This window comes from Leopardus geoffroyi, chromosome A1, assembly GCF_018350155.1.
Source record: "Leopardus geoffroyi isolate Oge1 chromosome A1, O.geoffroyi_Oge1_pat1.0, whole genome shotgun sequence".
Taxonomy (NCBI): domain Eukaryota; kingdom Metazoa; phylum Chordata; class Mammalia; order Carnivora; family Felidae; genus Leopardus; species Leopardus geoffroyi.
In genome coordinates this window covers 8,691,856-8,716,748 of record NC_059326.1, presented here as the reverse complement: position 1 = coordinate 8,716,748, position 24,893 = coordinate 8,691,856, and the positions used below count along the sequence as shown (strand labels likewise).

General features: G+C 42.7%; 1 protein-coding gene across 1 annotated transcript in view; it reads right to left on the bottom strand.

Annotated features, from left to right (window-relative positions):
• Window positions 1-24,893, bottom strand: part of MTUS2 (microtubule associated scaffold protein 2) — a 378,633-nt gene that overhangs the window by 138,367 nt on the left and 215,373 nt on the right. The window contains 1 exon segment of the mRNA XM_045466800.1: window positions 9,607-9,705. Coding sequence (XP_045322756.1) covers window positions 9,607-9,705 — 99 coding nt within the window.

Sequence of the window (24,893 nt, the reverse complement as noted above, 5' to 3'; positions counted from 1 at the left end):
AGGCTTGCTCTACTGAACACCCAAGTGGCCTCATCTTTTAAGGGGAAAAGACGGTTAACTGATCTAAATGCTTCTGATTGTTGACGTACCGGTAACCACGCTAATTTTAATGAAATCTTCCCCTAAAGAAATCATCTGAGATCACAATGCAACCCCACATATATCTTAGGCTATTATGGCTTAATGGAGTAGTAGAACGTGAAATTAATGCTCCCTTAAAGCGGTCTTTATGACAGCGCTGTACAGAATAATCCAGGAAAGTCACTTGCTTGTTGTAGGCACATCAATCTTAATATGTGCTTAATCCTAACATTCTCAGTACTGATAACAAAAGAAAAATAATTACTAACAACACGTGGGAGATTTTACTCCTGCCTGAATTAAACTCTAAGACACAGCCTAAGACCCAGGGTAGATTTTTTTCATGATGACCGTTTACCATTTTATTGGTGTGGCCGGTGATTTTATTGAAAAAAATTGTTTTCGTGTTTATTTATTTTTGAGAGACAGATAGACAGAGAGTGAGCAGGGGAGGGGCAGAGGGAGAGGGAGACACAGAATCCGAAGCAGGCTCCAGACTCTGAGCTGTCAGCACAGAGCCGGATGCGGGGCTCAAACTCACGAACTGTGAGGTCACGACCTGAGTCGAAGTCGGACGCTCAGCTGACTGAGCCACCCAGGCGCCCCATGTGTGGCTGGTTGATTTTATAAAACACTCCAGTGTTTCATGGGACCACCAAACTGATGTTCTGAGCCCAGACAGAGGTTCCCCTAAGAACATCAGCATCTGGGATCAACACACAAGTGTGAAACCTGCGGCTTTCAGACGCCCAACTACCTTATGGAACCAATCTTCCTTTGGGATTCTTGGTCAGCTGTCGATCTGGCACCCAACAAAAACCAGTATCGTTTTTTGGGCTGTAGTTTCTATTAAGTATATCGATAGTTAGCTCCCTGAAGTATTGTTCTGTCGCTTACTTTCCCGTCCACCCACGTGTCACACCGTCCCCAGGACCGTGCGTGAGGACAGCCGCACGGGCTCATCTACCATCTTGGAGACGGAGAGCTTATGTCGAAATGAAATGACTGCACACAGCCAGCATCACCTGTCTCGCAAAAAAAAAAACAAAAAACAAAAACAAAAAACAAAAAAAACACAACAAACTGAGGGTTTTGTTTGCTTCTACTATCTTCTTCTAAAAGCCAGCACGTAATGGAGCTAAAATACCAATCGGCTTAGGAAGTAAGGGGGTAAGGGAGCATGAGGGAAAACTTCCGGAAGGCAGCGATCACATGTTGCTCATGGAGAACACGCTTGGCACTGACAGGAGGTGTGCTGAGGTGCCTCACTTCTGACCTCTTACACCCGTGTTTGTCTGGAGGAGCCGGAGAAATGCTTTAAATGGGGGAGGGGGGGCATGCCATGTCCCCTGAGGACACCTCCAGGTGCTGGAAGGTTTTGTTATCACGTCCTTCCCTACTCCTTACAGTATTTATATATAGCTTCTACGGTGGTCGGAGCTTCCAAGCAGGCAGATATGCCACTGGCCTCTCTCCGCAGTCAGGCGGAGCCTCTTAGGTGTGTTCGGCCTCTTTCCCCCCAAATCTGTCTCCTACCATAGCTTTCCGATTTCCACTCCATTGAACTAGGAAGCTGATCAATGAATAAAGACTTTCAAATGAGGCTTATTGATGGTTTAGGAGTCTTTAAATTAAGTGGAAAAGAGAGTCGCAATAACCAGTTTTTTAAGGAGTGCCCCTTATACACTTCCCAACTGTTAGTGAGCCTTATCCCCAAGGCCACTCTTCCATACGAAGTCTGTGAACAGAAATATCTAGACCAGTGTCTTGCCACGACCTACAGACAGAGATGATTTCACATGTACACTTCGTGGGGATCCAAAATGTCTGACAGCTTTTACTGAGCACCTACTCTGTGAGGGACATAGGCAAAGTCCAGTGGGGAGGGCAAAGGAATGAGGCCCCATCTGTGACATGAGGCAATCCATCGTCCAGGGGCCCAGCCTGGGTTTCAAGCTTCTGACTCCTTTTCCAGGCCTCCTACCACTTCAGCAAGCCGCTGGCCCACTCCACAGCATCTCTGACAGATCTCACAGGTTTGGGGCACATTCTAAATCCAGAACACTCTCCCATTATCGTAATCTTGCCCCAATCGCAATTTCTTTTCAGCCACCTAAGGGCCGGACAGAATCTGTGATCATCCCAGTGACATCTGGCAGCTCAGGGGAAAAAGCCAGTAACCTTCTATTCTCACAAAGGTGAATGCAAGCCGCTTGCGTGCAAAGGCAGAGCACTGGGGAGAATGCAGCCCTTAAAAATGGAAAGAGAATATTAAAAATTCATCCGCAGCCATCCGCTCACTATCTAGAGGATTCTAATGGATGGAAAAGCTTGGTTTAATTTTAAAGCTGGAAGCTTAACTGACGTGATAAACAGCACAGCACTGGAATCTGTGTATTTACAACATCAGAGAAGGCCCATGGCCTCAATCCCTGTAAATAAGAAGGACAGGACACGACTTAGATAGATAGCCTTCTGACTTAGGGAAAAGCACTTCATGAGTTTGGCCAACATCCTAGCAGAAAGGAAATCTGTTTCTTGCACACTGGCACCAGCAGGACCCCCTAGGTAGCACATCTGCCCAGTTCTTTGTGGTCTTGGATAGGCTCTATGTTCCTTAAGCAGATCTAAATTTATTCCAGAAAATTCTGCCACATAACACAGTATTTTCCGACTTAGTCCTGGCACCTGCTGGCCTGAGGTTGGCTAAGGGCGGGGAAGGTGAAGAACAAATGACAGGAGGGTGGTAGGACATTTCCTTCGAGCCAGTCCTGAGCACGGGTGAGGGCAGGAATTACTAAACTGGGTACCGACCTGCTATGCTCTAGAAAGGAGAGGTTTCCATCTCCCATTCCAAGGAAGGAGTGGACTCTTTTCTATATTGATGGATAAGTGAACAACAACAACAAAAATCCCCAGAAGTTATAATCAGGGTTTCTAAAGCCAACTATAAAAATTTGCTACTATAATCCCTTCTTCTAGACACAATAAAGAGTGACATAAAAATATTCTCATCTTCAGGAAATTTCTTAGCACTTACAAGAGGTATAGGTAGCAAGGTAAATCTTAACTTCTTTCTCCAAGGGTGAAAAAATCATGGCTTCATAGTCCTATAGCAATTGCTAAATTTTGATATCCAAAAATGTAACTACTTTCGGCCAAGATGGAGTGAGAAGGATCAGACTTACCTTCTGATCTAAAACAAACCCAAAAAACACAGCCCAAATATATAAGACAATGGTTTTTAAGACATCAACATTAGGCAATGAAGTATGGGGATCCTGAGCCAGAAAGCAAAGGAGGGGATCCCTATAACTGCCTCAGCCTATTTCCTGGAATGACTTTCCAGGCTGTGGCATGAGTCAGGGAACCCATGTGGGGCCTGGTGGTTACCCCAAGTTGAGAGAACGGAGCTGGGGGTTCAGGGAGCTGAGGGCTCAGAGGTCACAAGGCAGATTTAGCAGAGAGAACGTCACTCCACAGAGAGAGCACTCTGGACACGCGCAGAGGGTCCCGTCGAGTCTTTGGCCAAGTTCTGATCATTGCATGCCTGGGAAGAGAGGCTCCAAGACCAGGGAAAGAATTCCCCAAATGACTGCAGGAAACGACTCCTCAGAGCTCACGGAGGCTCAGAATTTGTTCCTGTTCCCATCAGCCAGAATGGAAAACCTTGTAATTCAGGGGGCAATGGATAGTATACCCAAAAGGGTCTTGGCTGTAATACGGTAAAATTAGCTCTGGACTGATCACTAGTTGGGATCTGCATAACAAAGCCAACAACCAAGCCCCAAAATAACTGAACTCTTTGCAAGTAACATAGTTTTATTTAAGAACAAAGCTTAAGAATATTCATAGGAATTAAAAATCCACTACCCAACAAGGAAAAATTTACAATGTCTGGCATCTAAAAAAACTCTCAGGCATGGAAATAAGCAGGGACATATAACCCATAAGGAGGAGAAACGCAATCAAGTGAGGCCCACAAGAAATGATGCAGATGATTAACAGTTATTTGTGACTGCATTCCATATGTTCAAGAAGCGAGTGGAGCGACTGAATATGTCAAGTAGAAACAAAGCGATTTAGAAAAAAAAGACCTAAATAAAAATTCTTGAGATTGGAAACTCAAATGTCTTAAGACCAAAAATACACAGAATGGGATTAAGAGTAGATTTAGACATAACATAAGGAAAGATTGTAACATGAATGTTCATAGCAGCATTATCACAGCAGCCCCAACACTGCATACAACCCAAATGTCCATCAATTGATGAATGTAAATTATCGAATGTGATATATCCATGTAATGGAATATTATTCAGCCCAAACTAAGAATAAAATACTGACTCATGCTTTAACATGAATGAGCCTCAAAAACATTTATGCAAAGTCAAAGAAGCCAATACAAAAGGTCACACACATGTTGTACGATTCCATTTATATGAAATGTCCAGAATAAGCAAACCCATAAAACAGAAAGTACACTGATGGCTGTCAGGGGCCCTACGAGCTGAAAGTGGTCCCCGACTCTAAACAGGAACCTCAGTCTTATAACTACAGTGAACTGGTTTTACCGACAACCTGATTGCATTTGAAAGTGGCTTTTTCCTCCAGAGCCTCCGGTCAAGAACTGAGCCCTGCTGACATATGATTTCAGCCTTGTGATACTTTGAACGGAGAACCCACGGAAGCCACACCTGGACGTCTAACCTACAGAACTGTGACCAGTAGAACAAACAAATGGGTGCTATTAAAAAAAAAAAAAGAAAGAAAGAAAGAAAAAGGAAAGGAAAATTAGCAAACACACAGTAAGAGAAACTATCCAAAATGAAACACTCAGAAAAAAAAGAGTGAAAGAAACAATGTTATCCGTTTGGACAGGAGCCGTGAATCAACTTCAAGTGGCCTGATGTGTATACAGTTGGAGTCCCTGAAGAGGAGGGGTCAGGCCTGAACGTGTCTGAGGAAATGATAGGCAACCCACTTTCAAACAGTATGAAAACTGTATACCCACAGATCGAAGATTCACAGCAAACCTCAAGCGCAAAAACCACGAAGGGAAGGACACCAAGGTATAGTGTAATCATGTTGCTCACAACCGGTGCTGAAGAGAACAGCTCTCAAACAGCCAGAGAAGATGCCTTATGTACAGAGAAACAAAGATAAGGAGAGCCGTGGAAACACATCTTTAAATACTTCAGAGGGGGGAAAATGCCAACTTGAATTCTGAACACAATAAAAGTATCTATGGAAAATGAAGGTACACAAACACAGAAAGATTCCACCACCAGAAAAGCTCTGCCACCAAGAAGGTCAGAGAAAATCCTTTAGGTAGAAGAACAATGGGACCAGCTGGGAATCTGGGTCTGCAGAGAGAATGACAACTACAGGGATAAGTCTAAAAGACTTTTTTCTTATTTAAATCTCCTAGAAAGAAAACAGCATCGATAGTCAACAGGAACAGTGCAGGGCTGGTTGAGGACACACGTGGAAGGAAAGGGTTGGAATACAGGAGCACACATGTCAGGAGAGGGACGTAAGTGTACAGTTGGGAGATTCTTACATAGTTGAGCCTTGAACAACGCAGGGGTGAGGGGTAACAGCCCCCTGTGCAGTTGAAAATCCACATATAACTTTTGACTCGCCCCCCTCCAAACTTAACTACTGAGAGCCTACTGTTGACTGGCAGCCTTTCTGATGTCACAGTCAACTGATTAACACATAGTTTGTGTGCTGTATGTATCCAACATTGTAGTCTTACGATACAGTAAGCTAGAGAAAAGAAAATGTCATTAAGAAAGTCATAAGGAAGAGGAAATATACTTATAATACTGTACTGTATCTACTGAAGACAATTCGCGTGTAAGGGGACCTGCACAGTTCCGACCCATGTTGTTCAAGGATCAACTGCATTATATGTGAAGTGACATGACATTGCCTCAAGGCAGAATGTGAAAAGTTAAAGACAAAAACTAGGAACCCTAAGGCAACCACTAAAATAACCCAATAAGATACAGATCTCTAATACATCAATAAAGGGAACAAATGGAATAATAAAAAATTAATTAATACAAAAGAAGGCAGCAAAATAGGGAAGAAACAAAAAAACAATATGTGAGATGGCTAGGAAATAACAGGAAGATCGTAGATTTAATCCCAATCAAATCGGTAACATTAAATGTACATCGAAGGCAAAGCTTTCAGATTAGAGAAAAATACAAGAGCCAATTATATGCTGCCTGTAAGAAACCCGCTTAAAAATAACGAGACACACAGGGGACAAGGAGAAGTGTGCAAGGAGGTACAACCATGCTGAACTAGTGGAGAGCTGGAGTGGGACAACTAATACTGAATAAAGTGGATTTCAGGGAAAAACATATTACCAGGAATAAACAGGGTCATTTCCCAATAATAAAGTGGGCAATTCATCAAAATGATAAATGGCCCTAAAGGTTTATGTACCTAATAGCAGAGCTTCAAAATGCAGGAAGCAAATAATGATAGAACCGAAAGGAGAAATGGACAAGTCCACAATTATACTCTGAGATTTCAACAGCCTTCTCTCAATTCCGAAGAGAACATGTAGACAGAAAATCAGTAAGGATATAGAATACTTGAATTATGCTATCAGCCAACTTGACCCATGACATCTGTAGAATGCTTCACACAGATACGGTGGACTAGACATTTTCTCAAGTGTGTATGAGTCATTTAGCGAGAAAGACCTTGTTGTGAGTCATAAAACACATCTCAGTTCACTTAAAAGGATCCAGATAATCCAAAGTATATTCTCCAACCACAATGGGATTAAATTAGAAGTAAAACCAGAGAGATCTGGAAAGTCCCAGATATCTGCAAACACACTTCAAAATAATCACACGTTAAGAAGAAGTCACAAAAGGAAATTTAAAAATAGTTTGAACCCAATGAAGATGAAACCCAGCACATCAAAATTTGTGCACTATAACTGAAGCAATGGATAAAGGGAAATTTATTGTACTAAATACACACATTAGAAAACAAAGAAAGATTTTATTTTTTATTTTTTTATATTAAAATTGTTTAATGTTTATTTATTTTTGAGACAGAGAGCGTGAACAGGAGAGGGGCAGAAAGAGAGGGAGACAGAATCTGAAACAGGCTCCAGGCTCTGAGCTGGCAACTTAGAGCCCAACGCGGGGCTCGAACTCACGAACCGTGAGATCATGACCTGAGCCGAAGTCGGACGCCTAACTGACTGAGCCATCCAGGCACCCCTGAAAAGAAGAAAGATTTTAAACTAATGATATTAGCTAGTAAAACCCCACATAAACAGAGTAAAATAAATCATAAAGATCAGAGTAGAAATTTGTTGCCTGTTACTCTGCAAAAAAAAAAAAAAAAAAAAGTGAAGCCACACCTCCCTCACACAGTGTACGAAAGCTAACTCAAATGGATCACAGGCTTAAATATAAAGCCGAGAACTCTAACCCTTTCAGAAGAAAATGTAGGAGAAAATCTTCGTGGTCTAGGGTGATGCAAAGATTTTTTTAAGATAACACCAAAAGCATAGTCCATAAAAGAAAAAATTGGACTTCAGGAAACTTAAGAATGTGTACTTTTCAAAAGCACTTCTGGGAGAACACAAAATAAGTCACAGATTGTGGGGGGAATGCATACATATACATATATATACATATAAAACCCTTCAAAATTCAGTAAGATGAAAAACCAATAAAAATTATAAATTTTTGAATATTTTACCAAAGAGTATGTACAGATGTCAAATAAACATAAAAAGATGCTCCACATCATAACATCATTCGTTATTAGGGAAATGCAAATTAAAACCGCGTAAGATACGGGGTGCCTGGGTAACTCAGTCAGTTGAGTCTGACTCCTGATTTCGGCTCAGGTTATGATCTTGTGGTTCATGAGATCAAGCCCTGCAGTGGGCTCTGTGCTGACAGTGCAGACACTGCTTGGGATTCTCAATCTCTCTCTCTCTCTCTCTCTCTGCCCCTCCCCGCCTCTCAAAATAAATAAATAAACTTTAAATCTACACAAGATACCATTATACACCTATTACAGTGTCTATGATTTAAAAAAGTGACCATACCACCTATTGGCAAAAAAAAAAAAAAAAAAAAAAAAAAAAAATGTGAAGGAACGGGATCTCTCACACACACTACCACTGGAAATATAAAACGGTACAACCACCTCGAAAAACAGTTTGGAAAGCCTTTTAACATTTTTAGAAGGTTAAACAAATAACTACCTCATGACTCCGGCATTCCACTCCTAGATACTTCCCAAGAAAATCAGAAGCAGATGTCCATACCAAGACTTGTACCAACATGCATAGCAGCTTTGTTTACAAGAGCCAAATCCTTGGAGGAAAAGCCCAAAGACGCATGGATAGGTAATGGATCAACCGTGGTATCCACGCACTGGAACTTTACTCAAAGTAATCGAGCTGAGTAAAAGCAGCCAGAGAAAAGTAGAGTGCATACGACATGATTCCATTTATAGAAAGTTTTAGAAAATGCAAACTCATCTATATAGGGACAGAACGGGGACTGGGGTGGGGTGCAGAGGGGTTTGGGGGTTAGGATTCCCAAGGGGCACCGGGATGCTGGATATATTTGCTATCTGGATTGTGGTGATGGTCTCTCGTGCGTATACGTGTCAAAATGTATCAAAATGTTTGCTTTACAAATGTGTGTTTTCCTATTTATTAGTATTACAGTAACACCACAAATTTCCTTTTGTTTCATATTTATTTGGTATAAATATTTCCTTTCATGTTTAACCTTTCAGTATTCTTACATTTAGATGTGTGCTTTGTAAGCAGTCTAAAGCTAGATTTCACAGCATCTCACATGCATCTGATAAATGTTCTTTGTTCAATAGGTGCCTGTTTCACAGTCATTGCAGGCATTTAAATAAATTAATACATTTAAAGAGGTTAGGACAGTACCTGGTACCCCGGTTTACAGTAAGAACTCAAACAGTAACTCCTATGACTGCTACAATTTTTGTGCTTACAGAAAATCTTGTGAGGTTACACTCCATTCTGTTCTACAAAGGGGTTAATGCCTACCGTATCAACTTCCATGATAAATGGTTTTCAACTCTCAAGTGATGTTACCTTGTTTCTTCATATCTGAAGGTAAATAAATGTCTTCCTCATTGACAAAATTGCAAGTATTCGATGGCTGTTGGTTTTCTATCTTTCTCTTTTTAGAAGCTATTATTATCTCTTGAGGTCAGATCTCCAAAGTCTGTGTCAATTATAAATTACTTCTACACAGAGAAGACTCTACCAATTCAAAGCCCGATAACATTTCATTTTTTAACATAAAATGATGCCAACGGCCGGTTCATTTCGTCTAGAGTCAGAACACATCGGTGTATGCACGTCAAGCCCCGAAACAATCACGCGTATCACAGGGGCCGGCACTGCTCATCAACGACATTTGAACAACATGAATGACAAGTTCAAGCCTACTCCCTGAATGAACACCCTTCACGCTTCTTAAGTACCTGGTGAATGAAGCTTGGTGGTTGCAGCCACTGTTCTCTTAGGGGACGAAACAGCAGGTTTATTAGCATCTTGATCTTTTTGTACTTCTTTCTTGGATCCTAATTAGAGTTTAAAAGGAGAAAAAGAGAAAAAGAGCAAGTTACAACTCAAACAGTAACACCAGTCGTTTGTCGAAAGGGAGGTTTAACAAAAGGCAAAGGGAACAAAATAACATTTCGGTGATTTGTCGCTATGGTCACCACCCCCTGTGCTTCAGGGATGACGCCGCTCGTTTACAGCACAGGGAATTTAGTAGTGGTGGTCAGGGGAAGAAGCACACTGCTGTCTCTGATGGAATGAAAAGCGCCCCTGTCTCTGGAGGTCACTGCACCCCAGTGACTCTGACAAACTATCTGGGAATTAAAGTTGTACTGTCCCTAGCGGCCACCTCGGTCTGCCCGCCTCTTCCTGCCAAAACAAATTTTCAGAAGACAGAGATGGAAGCTGCAGCTGAACACAACTGCTAATGACCTCAGCATCACCGAGACCCGAGCCACGGGGGACATGGTCTGCCTCTAATTAATTTCCATGCAGCTGGTCCACAGAGGTGACCTAGAGAGCCTTTTAGCTCTCGCGGCTACAGCTGAGCCTTCCTGGAACCTGTTGTCAGAGCTGGCCCCAGCAGAATGGAATAGCCTGAGCGTGAGCAATAACTAAGAACAGCAGGTGCACGCTCCTCAAATTATGTCCAGGAGCACAGTGCCGTTCCCCTTGTGTGCTGGCCACAGACACTCACCTTCACCAGAAAGTCAAAGGACAATGGATGGTAGATTAGAGAAATAACACAGACATGGACGTACCTAGACCTGCCTCCACTTTAGCAAGCTTGGGATAGCGAAAAAAAAAAAAAAAAGAAAAAGGAGAGAGAGAGACAGAGACAGACACACACACACACACACACACACACACACACACACACACACACAGAGTGAGAGACACAGAGAGAGAGAGGACCCAAATAGATAAAATTACAAATGACAGAAGCAGAGGTCACAACCAACACCACAGAAATACAAACAGATATAAGAGCATACTATGAAAAAATATATGCCAACAAACTGGGCAATCTGGAAGAAATGGACAAATACCTAGAAACTCAGAAACTACCATAACAGAAACAGGAAGAAATAGAACATTTGAACAGGCCCATAACCAGCAAAGAAATTGAATCAGTTATCAAAAACCTCCCAACAAAGAGTCTTGGGCCAGATAGCTTCCTGGGGGAATTTTCCCAGACATTTAAGGAAGAGTTAACACTTATTCTTTTCAAATTGTTCCAAAAAATATGAATGGAAGGAAAGCTTCCAAACTCATCTATGAAGCCAGCATTACCTTGATTCTAAAACCAAAGACCCCACCTATAAAGGAGAATTACAGGCCATTATCTCTGATGTACCTGGATGCAAAAGCTCTCAATAACACATTAGCAAATCGAATTCAACAGTACATTAAAAGAATTATTCACCATGATCAAGTGGGATTCATTCCGGGGCTGCAGGGCTCATTCAATATTCACAAATCAATCAACATGATACACATTAATACAAGAAAGGATAAGAACCATGATCCTCTCAATAGATGCAGAAAAAGCATTTGACAAAACATAGCATCCTTTTTAAATAAAAACCCTCAAAAAGTAGGGATAGGAGGAACATCCCTCAACGTCATAAAAACCATATAAGAAAGACCCACAGCTAATATCATTCTCAATGAGGAAAAACTGAGAGCTTTCCCCCTGAGATCAGGAACATGACAGGGATCCACTCTCACCAGTTTTGCAACATGGTATTAGAAGTCCTAGCCTCAGCAATCAGACAAGAAGAAGAAATAAAAGGCATACAAATTGGCAAAGAAGGCAAACTTTCACTCTTCACAGATGACATGATACTCTACGTGGAAAAACCCAAAAGGTTCCACCAGAATACTGCTGGATGAATTCAGCAAAGTCACAAGATATAAAATCAATGTACAGAAATAGGTTGCATTTCTATATACCAATAATGAAGCAGCAGAAAGAGAAATTAAGGAATTGATCCCATTTATAAGTGCACCCAAACCATAAGATACCTAGGAATAAACCTAAACAAAGAGGTAAAAGATCTGTATGCTGAAAACTATAGAAAGCTTATGAAGGAAATTGAAGAAGACACAAAGAAGTGGAAAAACATTCCATGCTCATAGAACAAATATTGTTAAAATGTCAATACTATCCAAAGCAATCTACACATTCAATGCAGTCTCTATCAAAATAACACCAGCATTCTCCACAGAGCTAGCTAGCTAGCTAGCTAGCTAGCTAGCATTCTCCACTCTCCAAACAATTCTAAAATTTGTATGGAACATAAAAGGCCCCGAATTGCCAAAGCAATCCTGAAAAAGAAAATCAAAGTTGGAGGCATCACAATTCTGGACTTCAAGCTGTATTACAAAGCTGTAATCATCAAGATAGTATGGTACTGGCACAACAACAGACACATAGATCAATGGAACAGGATAGAGAACCCAGAAATGGACCCACAAATGTATGGTCAACTAATCTTTGACAAAGCAAGAAAGAGTATCCCATGGAAAAAAGACAGTCTCTTTAGCAAATGGTGCTGGGAGGACTGGACAGCAACATGCAGATGAATGAAACTAGACCACTTTCTTTCTTACATCATACACAAAAATAAATTCAGAATGGATGAAAGACCTAAATGTGAGACAGGAAACCATCAAAATTCTAGAGGAGAACACAGGCAGCAACCTCTTTAACCTCGGCCATAGCAACTTCTTACTAGACATGTCTCAGAGGCAAGGGAAATGAAAGCAAAATGAAGTCCTGGGACCTCATCAAGACAAAAAGCTTCTACACAGTGAAGGAAACAATCAATAACACTAAAAGACAACCAATGGAATAGGAGAAGATATTTGCAAATGACAAGTCAGTTAAAGGGTTAGTATCCAAAATCTGTAAAGAACTTACCAAACTCACCACCCCAAAACAAATAATCCAGTGAAGAAATGGGTAGAAGACATGAATAGGCACTTTTCCAAAGAAGACATCCAGATGGCCAACTGACACATGAAAAGAGACTCAACATCATTCATCATCAGGGAAATACAAATCAAAACCACAATTAGATACTACCTCTCACCTGTCAGAACGGCTAAAATTAACAACTCAGGAAACAACAGATGTTGGCGAGGATGTGGAGAAAGAGGAACCCTTTTGCACCGTTGGTGGGAATGCAAACTGGTGCAGCCACTCTGGAAAACAGTATGGAGGGTCCTCAAAATATTAAAAATAGAACTACCCTACAACTCAGCAATTGCACTACTAGGTATTTATCCAAAGGATACAAAAATGCTAATTCAAAGGGTCACAAGCACCCCAATCTTCTTAGCAGTGCTATCAACAGTAACCAGATTGTGGAAAGAGCCCAAATGTCCATTGACTGATGAATGGATAAAGGTGTGATATGGTGTGTGTGTGTGTGTGTGTGTGTGTGTGTGTGTGTATGCCCATACGTATATGTGTGTGTGTGTATATGCGTCACACACACACATATATGCATATATATACATATATATGTATATACACGCATATACACACACACATATATACGCATATATATACATATATATGTATATACACGCATATACACACACATATATATATATACGCATATATATACATATATATATGTATATACACGTATATACACACACACACATATACGTATGGGCATACACACACACACACACACACACACACACACACACAATGGACTATTACTCGGTGATCAAAAAGACTGAAATCTTGCCATTTGCAACAGTATGGATGGAACTAGAGTGCATTGTGCTAAGCAAAATAAGTCAGTCAGAGAAAGACAAATATCATATGACTTCACTCATGTGGAATTTAAGAAACAAAACAGATGAACATAGAGGAAGGGAAGGAAAAACAAGATAAAAATGGAGAGGGAGGCAAACCGTAAGAGACTCTTAAAGACGGAGAACAAACAAGGTTGCTGGAGGGGAGGTGTGTAGGATTGGCCAAATGGATGATGGGCATTAAGGAGGACACTTGTTGGGATGAGCACTGGGTGTTGTAAGTGATGAATCACTGGGTTCTACTCCTGAAACCATTACTACATTGTATGTTAACCAACTTGAATTTAAACAAATAAATTATTTACTCTTAAAAAAAAAGAATAAAAGCGAGTTTTCCTATTGAAGGGGGGAAAAAAAAGTAAACCTTGGGGATGGCTCCTTAGATACAGAGCATACGTCCAGTTTCTACTCCCCAAAGCCTACAGGCCACTCCTCTCCGGCAGGTAAACTGCTGATGGCCATTTGGTGGTTCTTCTTCCAGACCTCTTTCTAGGTATTTATAAATACTGTCTACCCAAATACAAATACAGATATTGGTTAGCTAAATGAATCCTATATTGCAATTTCATTTTACCTACCCACATTTTTAAATATCTTTCTCATATCAGTGTATTTATAGATCTTTTTTATTTTTATTTTTTATTTTTTTTCAACGTTTATTTATTTTTGGGACAGAGAGAGACAGAGCACGAACGGGGGAGGGGCAGAGAGAGAGGGAGACACAGAATCGGAAACAGGCTCCAGGCTCTGAGCCATCAACCCAGAGCCCGACACGGGGCTCCAACTCACGGACCGCGAGATCGTGACCTGGCTGAAGTCGGACGCTTAACCGACTGCGCCACCCAGGCGCCCCTATAGATCTTTTTTAAATGCCACATATTAATAGGCAAAAATGTACCATAATTCATTTACCCATCCTCCTGTTGATGAACATGTAGACAGTTTGCAAGTTTTAGCCATTAAAATAGCTAATGTGCTACAATACGCATTCTTCTACTTGTTTCTTTGCACACAGGTACCAGTGTCTTTATAGGAAAAAGGCATAGGAAGAGCTTTTGCTGGATTAAGAGACTGCTCGTTTGTTGTATTGCTAGACACAGTCCAACCGTCTTCCACGAAGAGTCACTATTTACACTCCCAACCAGCAGCGCATGAGGGCAACTCTCTCTACGTGCCCCACACCCTACTGATATCGGGGTCTCAGTCATCTTAATGTTTGCCAGACACGTAGCGTCTTTTCCGATTGGTCACGTGCATTTCTTTGCTTGAAAATGACCTAATTAAATCCTTTGCCTATTTTTCTTACTGATGTATTGAGAACCTTCATTTATTCTGGATATTAATCGTTCCTTGGCCTGCCATATAAATTATATTTTCCCAGCCTTCCGCTTTTTAAAATTTATTTATAGTATATTTCATTGTACTATGATTTTCAATTTTAGCGTGTTCAAATATGCCAATTTTCCCCTTTACAGTTTTAAAAGCACTATGACAGATTATTCATATGTATGTGAGCATGCATGGGTACATGTGTGTGTATATATATACATATGATGGTGGGGAGAGACCATTCCAGGAGTCTGGAGGGAGAGGCAGATATTTGGATCCACCCTCCCCATCTTTCGTTCTCTCCTGGTCTGACTGGGCTCTCACTTTCCCTGAACGAGTGGACCGGCCTCACCGCCTCTCTGTCCTTACTCTTCAGCCTTCTGTTCTTCCACCCACAGACATATCATCATCTCCTCTGCTTTACTGCTTTTGGAAAGACTCCTTTAGTCTCCTTGATGGAACCCTTCTAAAAGCTGAATTCTCTCTTGTATTTCTCCCCTGCTTTTTTTTTTTTTTCTTCTCACTGTCAATACGCTTCACGGCATTTAGTTAACATACCCTGCCCCATCTTTCACATCTCAGTAGGTGGCACCATCATTCACTCACTGGGCTCAGGCCCCAATAGTAGGCGTCCTCTTGATTTGTGTCTGCCCCCTGCGTCCATTTGGCCCATCAGCAAAGCTTGTGGGCTCTCCTCTGAGTCCATCCCAGGAGCACCCACTTTCCTCCCTTCTGCTGCCTCTGCAGAGCCCAAAGCCACCAATTCTTCTTCCCCTTCTACAGCTTCCGACCCGATCTGCGGCTCCCACTCCTGCTCCTCTACACCTTATTCTTCCACAGGAGCAGATGAATTCCTTCAAATCTAAATCAGAACAAGTTATTCTCAATCTTGAAACCCTCCAGTCACCGCCCAAGATACTCACAGGGAACTATAGACCCCTTGTCACATCCCTGGGGCCCTACAGACCAGCACGAGCCCAGAGAAATATAATATGAGCTACTTGTATCATTCAAAATTGCCTAGCGGCCACATTTAACAAGTCAAAGGTATAATGCAATTAATTGTAACAACATCTTTGATTTAATCCAACATATTCAGTTATCACTTCAACAGCTGGCCGCCATATTTGAGTTCTCAACAATGGCTCATGGGCCACTGGCCACCATACTGAGCAGCACAGCCCCAGATGATCTGTCCCCTGGCTACTTCACAGGCACACTATGATAGCTAACTTTATGTGTCAGCTTGACTGGGCCACGGGGTGCCCAAACATTTGGTCAAATATTATTCTGGGTGTTTCTAGATGAAATGAAATTTAAATTGGTAGACTTGAGTAAAGCAGACTGCCCTCCCCAATGTGAGTAGGTCTCACAGAAGCTGCCAAAGGCCTGAGCAGAACAAAAGGCTGACTACAAAGGAACTAAGACGGAACTTCAGGTTATACAATTTATATTATGTTATATATTATATAACATAGAAGTTATATTATATACAACATATACATATTTTCTATATATTTGGTCTCTCTGTCTCTATAAAATGTATTACACGTCCAGGTATGTATATCCTATCGGTTCTGTTTCTCTGGAGAACCCTAATACACACGTGGCACCATTGTGCCCTCCATCCACACACTCCAGCCACACTAGGCCACCAGCTGTGCAGGTGCTCAAGTAAGCCACACCTCCTCCCTTTCTGGGCTCTTTAGCTTGAGTTCCTCCTGCCCAGAACATGCTTTCCCAAGACCTTGAGCACGGTTCACTCATGCGTTCATTCAAGTCCGCACAACCGATAATCTTCAGAGAGGCTGTGCCTGACACGACAGGTGAAATAGCCTTCCTGCCACCTGCCACTCTCCCCTTCCCTGGCTTCATTCTTCTTCATAACATTTATCATACTCAGAAATATATGATGTCCTTCTCTGTTTGTGTACGGGCCACCTTCCCCACTAGGTCATCAGCTTCAACCACAGGGCCACACTCATCCCTGGACAGCGTGGCCATTCAGTCAATGCCGCCTCCTCCCGCCTGGGGTCCCCAAAATGCACCCACCACTTTACTCCATGGAAGCCAGGCCCATCCTTCAGAGTATCCAACGTGTGGCTCATCCATTCTTCTCATCCTTCCTCCCGCTCTGATTTTAGGCATCAACAAATATGGAAGGTACTCAGACTCATGGGAGCTGAGACATGTTAGAGGCCCAAAGCCTGCATTAAACACGATGCTTTAAAAGAAAACGCAACATGAATATTTATTCCGCGTTTCCACATTTTCCCTTCAGCCTTCATGGAGTGCAATTCGGCAGCTTCTATCAAAAACTTAAATATTGATGTACTTGACCTAGCAATGCTGTCTCTACAGATCTCTCTTTGGAAGGCCACCACAAGTATGAAAGGCTTAGGTACAAAGAGACTTTGTACATTATTCACAATAATAAATGAGAGTAAATAATCAAAATGCACCCTGCGGAGTGGTTAAATAAATCATGTTATATCTATTCTATGTAGTTTTCTGTAGCCATTAAAAAGACTGAAGTAGCTCTATATTGTACTGGCACAGAAGATGTCCATGATGAATAAAAAAGCTAGTTGTTGAACACTGTGCATTGTATTATCCCATTAAAAAATTCTTTTTTTAACTTTTACTCAGTTTTGAGAGACAGAGACAGAGCATGAATGGGGGAGGGGCAGAGAGAGATAGACACAGAATCCAAAGCAGGCTCCAGGCTCCGAGCTGTCAGCACACAGCCCGATGCAGGGCTCGAACTCATGAACTGTGAGATCATGATCTGAGCCGAAGTCAGATGCTTAACCCATGAGCCACCCAGGCACCCCAAATATTATCCCATTTTTCATAACACAAAATGCTATCTGTACTATAGTTTTTTTTTTTTTTTCAACGTTTATTTATTTTTGGGACAGAGAGAGACACAGCATGAACGGGGGAGGGGCAGAGAGAGAGAGAGACACAGAATTGGAAGCAGGCTCCAGGCTCTGAGCCATCAGCCCAGAGCCCGACGCGGGGCTCGAACTCACGGACCGCGAGATCGTGACCTGGCTGAAGTCGGACGCTTAACCGACTGCGCCACCCAGGCGCCCCTGTACTATAGTTTTTAACTCTGTAAGCAGATTTGAAAGACACCAAGTTGTTCATAATGGTTACGTCCAAGCAGTAGGATTGGAAGGGATTTTACTTTTTATTTTACCATGCTTCTGCATTATTTTCATTTTTCCATGATGATCACTTATTACTTTTATAATAAGAAATAAACAATAAGAGGAGTGAAACCAAAACCAAATGAAAATAATTTGTCTGATCCATGAAAGGATTAAGGAGAGAAACCAGCCCAGTGCAACCAATTCTACAAGAACAACTTTGATGGAAGGTTTCACGGTCCCTCCCCCAGGAATGCAACGCTGCCTAGAAAATGCTTGGGTGGTTCTGGGAATTCTTGATGGCATGGAAAATGACAGCAATCAGTCAAGACTTTCAGGACTTTTTGCAGTTTTCTTATAGTCCAGCCTCAGCCTAAATGTTTTCTAAGTACACCATATGCTTTCACATAACTCTGTGAGAACTCTGAGTACGGAGAGATGACAGAGTGCGTTGCGGTCTCATGGTTTTCCTCTTGTCCCTCTGGCCGCTCTCTCCCTCCTTCACTGTGCCTTCCCCCATTGCCTGCACCTGAGTAAAGCTGTCCCAGGCTTCTGCTTCGGCTTCCTCCCGTCCACTCTTCTGGCTGTTCCCGCCCCTCACTATGCTGGCACCAAGCGGCACGCACTGATGACTACCAACTCTGTCATTTCCAAACCAGATGGGCCCAGACATCCTTCCTGAGATCCAGACCTGGTTTTCACTGCCAATTAGACATGAGCACAGCCTACGAGACAACCAGATCGCCACGCCCCAAATAGAACGGATCCTATTCCTCTCAAATGACCCCTCTTCCTGTATTTTCTTTCCTGGCCGGTTGTTCCCCTGGTCACTGAAACCAGAAGCCAGCGAGACTTCTTTCTGCCTCCATATCTGATCAGCCACTACCTGCTGCCTTGTAAAGCAGCTCCTCCATCTGGCCGTGTACCCATTCTCACTTTTAGCCTCAGTTCAGTTCTCACTAGGCCAGTTAGAAAACGCTCCTAGGTGCTTTCTCTGTCCTGTCTCACCTTCTTCATGTCTACCTAACTCATCCTTCTTGACGGGTGCTAGGATGACTGACCTTTCTTAATCATTAACGGATCACATGATTTTACTTCTGAAGCCTTTCCAAAGCTTTCCGAGGACTTCAGTAGCAAGCCCCAACTCTGTAGCATGGGATGTGTAACCTCCGGGGTCCCGCTTCCTCAGCCACCTGCCCCTGCGGGGACAGTGCAGCATCCATGTGACATTCTGTGTCTTCACCTAGGCTGTTGTCCTAGGCTGGCGTGCTCCATTTCTCCTTGGTCTGGCCGGTCCACTTCTGATCGTCCTCAAATTCAGCTCACCGCTCTTCGCTGAAGGCTTCTCTATCATTCCCTGTGGCTGCTGGGACAAGTGACCACAAACGAGTGGTTTAAAAACAACACAAATGCGTTCCAATTCTGGGAGGCCAGAAGCATGAAGTCGGTCTCACTGGGCTAAAATCAATGTGTCAGCTGGGCTGATTTCTTCTGGAAGTTTCAGGGGAGAATCTGTTTCCTTGCCTTTTTCAGCTTCTAGCGTTCCTTGGCGTGTGGCTCCCTCATTCACCTTCGAGACACATCCCTCCGATCTCTGCTTTTGTCCTCACATCTCCTCTAACTGCTCCTGCCTTTCTCATACAGGGACCCTTGTGATTACACCGGGTCCATCCAGCTAATTCACGATGATCTCCCCATCTCAAGACCCTTCACTTAAGCACACAGCTGCAAAGTCCCTGTGGTCATGGAGGGTTAACACACAGCAGTTCCAGTGATTTGGGGGCCGTTATTCAGCCTCTTTGTCTAACCAAATGAGTAAGTGAGGAAACTCTTTTTACTCACCAAAAAGGGACTACTTTCTTGGTCTATCTATATTAGCCCCTTGAATCCCTATCACTTATTTATGAAGATTGTACTAATTTCCCCAAGTCTTCTTGAATAGCTGTCTTTCCTTAAACCCCACTCAGCTTTCCCTATTTCTTCCCCCCCAGTGCAGATGGCACACCTCTACGGATGTCTCTTTGGCCTGTTCAGCTTCTTTTAACAGCAGCTGTGCTCACTTGGGCGAACTAACCTTTCCTTCCCCATGGTTCATGTGTCTTGGGGAGGGGGGGCTGACCCCACCTGGATCTGGAGGTGGGCATGTGACCAGCCCTGCCCAATCAAAGCTCTGCATCATGCCGGTGGGACAGAGCATCGTAGTTTGAGAGTAAAAAGAAAATCCAGGTGGGGATAATGAGAGCCTTCTCTCACAAATTTTGCTGGAATTACTAGAAAAGAGTTCCTTTCCTTTTTTTTTTTAATTTTTTTTTTAACATTTATTTATTTTTGAGACAGAGAGAGAGCATGAACAGGGGAGGGTCAGAGAAAGAGGGAGACACAGAATCTGAAACAGGCTCCAGGCTCCAGGCTCTGAGCTGTCAGCACAGAGCCCGATGAGGGGCTCGAACCCACAGACTGTGAGATCATGACTTGAGCCGAAGTCGGACGCTCAACCGACTGAGCCACCCAGGTGCCCCCAAGAATTCCTTTTCTGATGGATGTGTAAACTGGTGGGATGTAAGCCTGAGCTGCCATTGACTGTCCCTGTCTCTGCGTGGGGAGGGCCTCTGTAAAGCAGCCAAGCCAGTGGAAATTAGGGACTGGAGACGAAGAACATTCCCGATGTCACTGTTTAAGGACCTGGGTACAGCCCTACTTCACGGTAGCAATATCACCTGGGCTTTTCAGTTACATGATCCAAAAATCCTTCTGACCTTTTGCATTCTTTTGTACCTAAGGTGGTTTGATTAGGTTTCTGTGAGTTGCAACCAGACAAGGCCTGAAAATGCCAGTCAGAGAAAGGAGCTCCTTCATAAATATATACACGTGCTCATGCCTTATGGGTTCTTAATTAGTCAAAACTACTCACATACCTCCGTGTGGACCTTCTGTACGTGGAGATTCAGAGCTCTACAAAGGAATGCATGTGTATAAAATTCAGAGCCCTACTGGGGGAGCTTTTAGGGTGGGAGGGAGAAGGGGCTGGGAGGGGGAAGAAATACCAGCCTCACTGGTATCAGAGGATAAGTTCAAAGTCTTTTTTTTTTTTTAAAGTGGAATCCACACACAATGTGGGGCTTGAACTTACGACCCGAAGATCAAGAGTCAGATATTGTACCAACTGAGCCACGGTGGCACCCCATAAGTTCATAGGTTTTTAAAAAAATTTAGTTATTTATTTATTTTGAAAGAGAAAGTGTGAGTTGGGGAAGAACAGAGAAAGAGAGAGAGAGAGAGAGAGAGAGAGAGAATCCCAAGCAGGCTCCACACCATAAGCGTGGAGCCTGATGCAGGGCTTGAACCCATGAACCATGAGATCATGACCTCAGCCAAAGTCAGACACTTAATCAACTGAGCCATCGAGGCACCCCAAAGATTCATAGTTTTAATTCGAAATTCTGTTACTGATAATATCCACCCCAGTGCGGGCAATTATTGGAAGTTCAGAGTCCTAAAGTGTTTCACTATGTATAAAGCAGCCAAAAACATCACAAAGGTTTTAAGTTGAAAGGTTCTGCCTAGAAATCCATACACAGTTGCTCAGCAAAAGAAAAAAAAAACAAGAATAGTGTAAAAGGTCAGTTTCTCATATGGACAGGGCCTTCCACAGTGACACGAGTGAGTGTGGCAACTGCCAGGAGAAGACCCACTTCGTGTTTTACCCCTGAATGGGACATGGTAAAGTGACTAACACCCCGTTCATCACAGGTACTTGAGGCGGAGGTCATGTGCCTGGGAGCTGTGAGAATATGAGGAAAGCTGCCCAATCAAGAATGATGGGATCGCTCTGAGGGTGAGGCTGTCATCCTAAAAACAGAATGAAATGACAAGTGACAGCGGGTCATTCGGGGTCCTGACTGAGCACTTCAGAATGGGGGGAAAAATCAGATTTAAGATAATGGTCACCGGGATGCTATATACTTGTTTCATAAAATAAATTTAAAAAATGTCAAAAAATGTCAAAAAAAACAATGGGAACTTTTTTATAGGCTCTTAACATGCATGCAAGTAGATCTCAGTATAAGTGAGAAAAACAAAAAGGATGAAGAAATATACACAGCAATAGACTTTATCCCCCATCTGTCCAATATTCTTACGCCAGGCACCTGTCAAAGCCGAGGTGATGGGACTGATCCTTTCCCGGCCCCATGGACCCGCTCCCAGACAAGGAACATGAAAAGCCATGGAAGGAAGACAGAGAGGAGCCAGAAGAAAAATGAAATGCGAATGTGGCAATAGTGCAAGTAATTATTATTGTGCCAACGTAACTGAAAGGAGGTAAACCGGAAAAAATGAATGATGTAACCAGGAAGTGGGGATTCTGATGTCACTTATGAGACAAATGGAATGTGGGGACATTTCAAGGGAAGGTTTATAGAGTTTGAATAGAATGAAGCACAGAAACGTTATCTAGATAGGAACGCGTCAAAAAATATATCCCCCCCTTGACGTGCTCTCGCTCATCCATCAGAAAGCACCAAATATGCAGCAGGTACTATTCCAGGGAAAGAGAGTGGTGTGAGCTGTCACAAAGGTTATACTTTCGTTGAACGTCTACATCTTTAGCATTTATACATGCTGGGAACTAGGGGCGCCTAGTTGGATGGCTCAGTCGGTTAAGCATCTGACTTCAGCTCAGGTCACGATCTCACGGTCTGTGGGTTCGAGCCCTGCGTCAAGCTCTGCACTGACAGCTCAGAGCCTGGAGCCCGCTTGGGATTCTGTGTCTCACTCTCTCTCTGCCCCTTCCCCCCACCTCTGAAAAGTAAATAAACATTAAAAAGATTATTAAAAGAGTAATAAACACCGGGAACTAGCTTGCAGCTGCTTCTGTGCATACTGTCTCACTTTACCCCACTCCTAAACTCTATTGCTATTGCTAAGGGTATCGTTACTGTGCAAATGAAGAAACGTAAGGTATGGAGGTTGTAACATACCCACGTTTACAGGTATGTGGCTGAGCCAAGATCTGAACCTGTGATTTCCTGCCCTCATTTTAGCCTATGTTTCATTGTACTGCAATGGCCCCAGTGAGCCCTGAGACATAATGAATCCTAAGGCCTGCCTACCCACCTGTACTCAGAAGCACAATGAATTCAGGTGAATCGGACCCCTTATGAGGGTCTAAAAGGAAGCAGGATGGGGCCGGGGTGAGAACGCTCAAAGTGGAGTCAGGGGAGAGGGCAGGAGGATGAAGAGGCTGAAGGTCTTCTATTTTGGGCTGGGAGACCAGAGAACGGCTCAAGCTATTTGTTTTCTAAATGTGGAGGTCAGTGAATCCTTACCTCCTTTCTATCTGTGACGCAACCTTTCTTTCTCTGACCCTCAGTCCACACTGTGTGGAACTCCTTACCCTTTGGTAAATAATGCCCCTCTTACACTTTCATGGTCAATCTCTCCCCAGAGCAAACTTCTCAAATGGTCACCACTTGTCCTTACCCTCCTGACCCAATTTATCTTTGAGTTTGGAGGTCCCCTTCAAACTATTGAATATCCCACCAGAACTTGAAGTGTCCACACTCACTTTAAAGCCCTTTTCCTTTGAGGTTCTACAGTTCTGCCTGGTCCACACTAACACTGTTCCCTGTCGTCACCTGCAGCCAGGTTACTGTCTCTCACTCATCCCCAGGTAGGGGCTTCCTCCTTACCCCAGGTCCTGCCATCATCCTAGAAATGCCAACGACCTCTCGCACGACTCGTGTGCCATCCTAGTTTTTCATTCCTTTGACATCCGATACTCCTGCCAGGCGCCTTTGATCAGGAACTCTGGGTATCACCCTGGACCCTATCATCAACCAGAACTTCACCTCTGAAATTCACATACCCCACTTTTGGACACAACCTTCTCCCCTCCAGCCGCCTCACTTTTCTATTGCCACTCCAAGCTGTTCATTTTTCTAATCTAGACCGTGAATCCCTTTACCCCCAGCTGGCAGGCTCTTTCTGTCTTCAACCTCCTTTCCTATCCCATCTGAAGTTGATCCCAGTGTCCCTCACTTCCACTATCCTCCCCTTCACACTCTTGCTCTAATAGCACAGAAACCACCACTGGTCACAACTGTATGCAGAATCTAACCCTAGCTTGACTGAGCTGTCACCTTCCACTAGCCCAGCTGAAGACATAATGACACAGATAGGGCCATCAAATTTATAGTCACCAACTGTAACTGCAGCCACAACACAGGCCAGTAATTCTATTTTTTTCTCATCTTTTCTTTCTCCTCTTTTTAACCTATTAAAAAAAAACAAAGTTCAACATCTGAGCCTTTCTAAAAGATCATTCCACAGGCTTTAAAAAAACCCTCAGTATCCCACTCTCCATATGCCCAATTCATATTCGTGACTTTCAATCTTTCAGTTATTTTTGCTAGTAGTTATCTCCATATACCTAAGCAAAGGTTTATACTGCTATTTCTTTTTTTAATTAATTAATTATTATTTATTTTTGAAAAGATTTTATTTTTCAGTCATCTCTACACCCAATGTGGTGCTCAAACTCACAAGCCGGAGATCAAGAGTTGCATGCTCTACCTACTGAGCCAGCCAGGCATTTCTTGATATTTCCATTTGAGACAATATTGTAATATCTTCCTATTACAGAAAATAATAATTTTGATATTTATAGGTTTGCTTCTAGACTACCTCCCTCATCAATACAGTTGTACCATAATTTTTGGTTAAGTCAACATTTACTGTTCATCTTGTTACAATTACATAAATATTATTCACAACTGAGCGATTTTCTTACTTGTATGACTTTTTGTTTTTCCTGGATTTAACAGCTGCCTTGGTTTTGTTTACTTACATTTCCATATATATTTTGCTAATTCTCCACCAAAACTCTC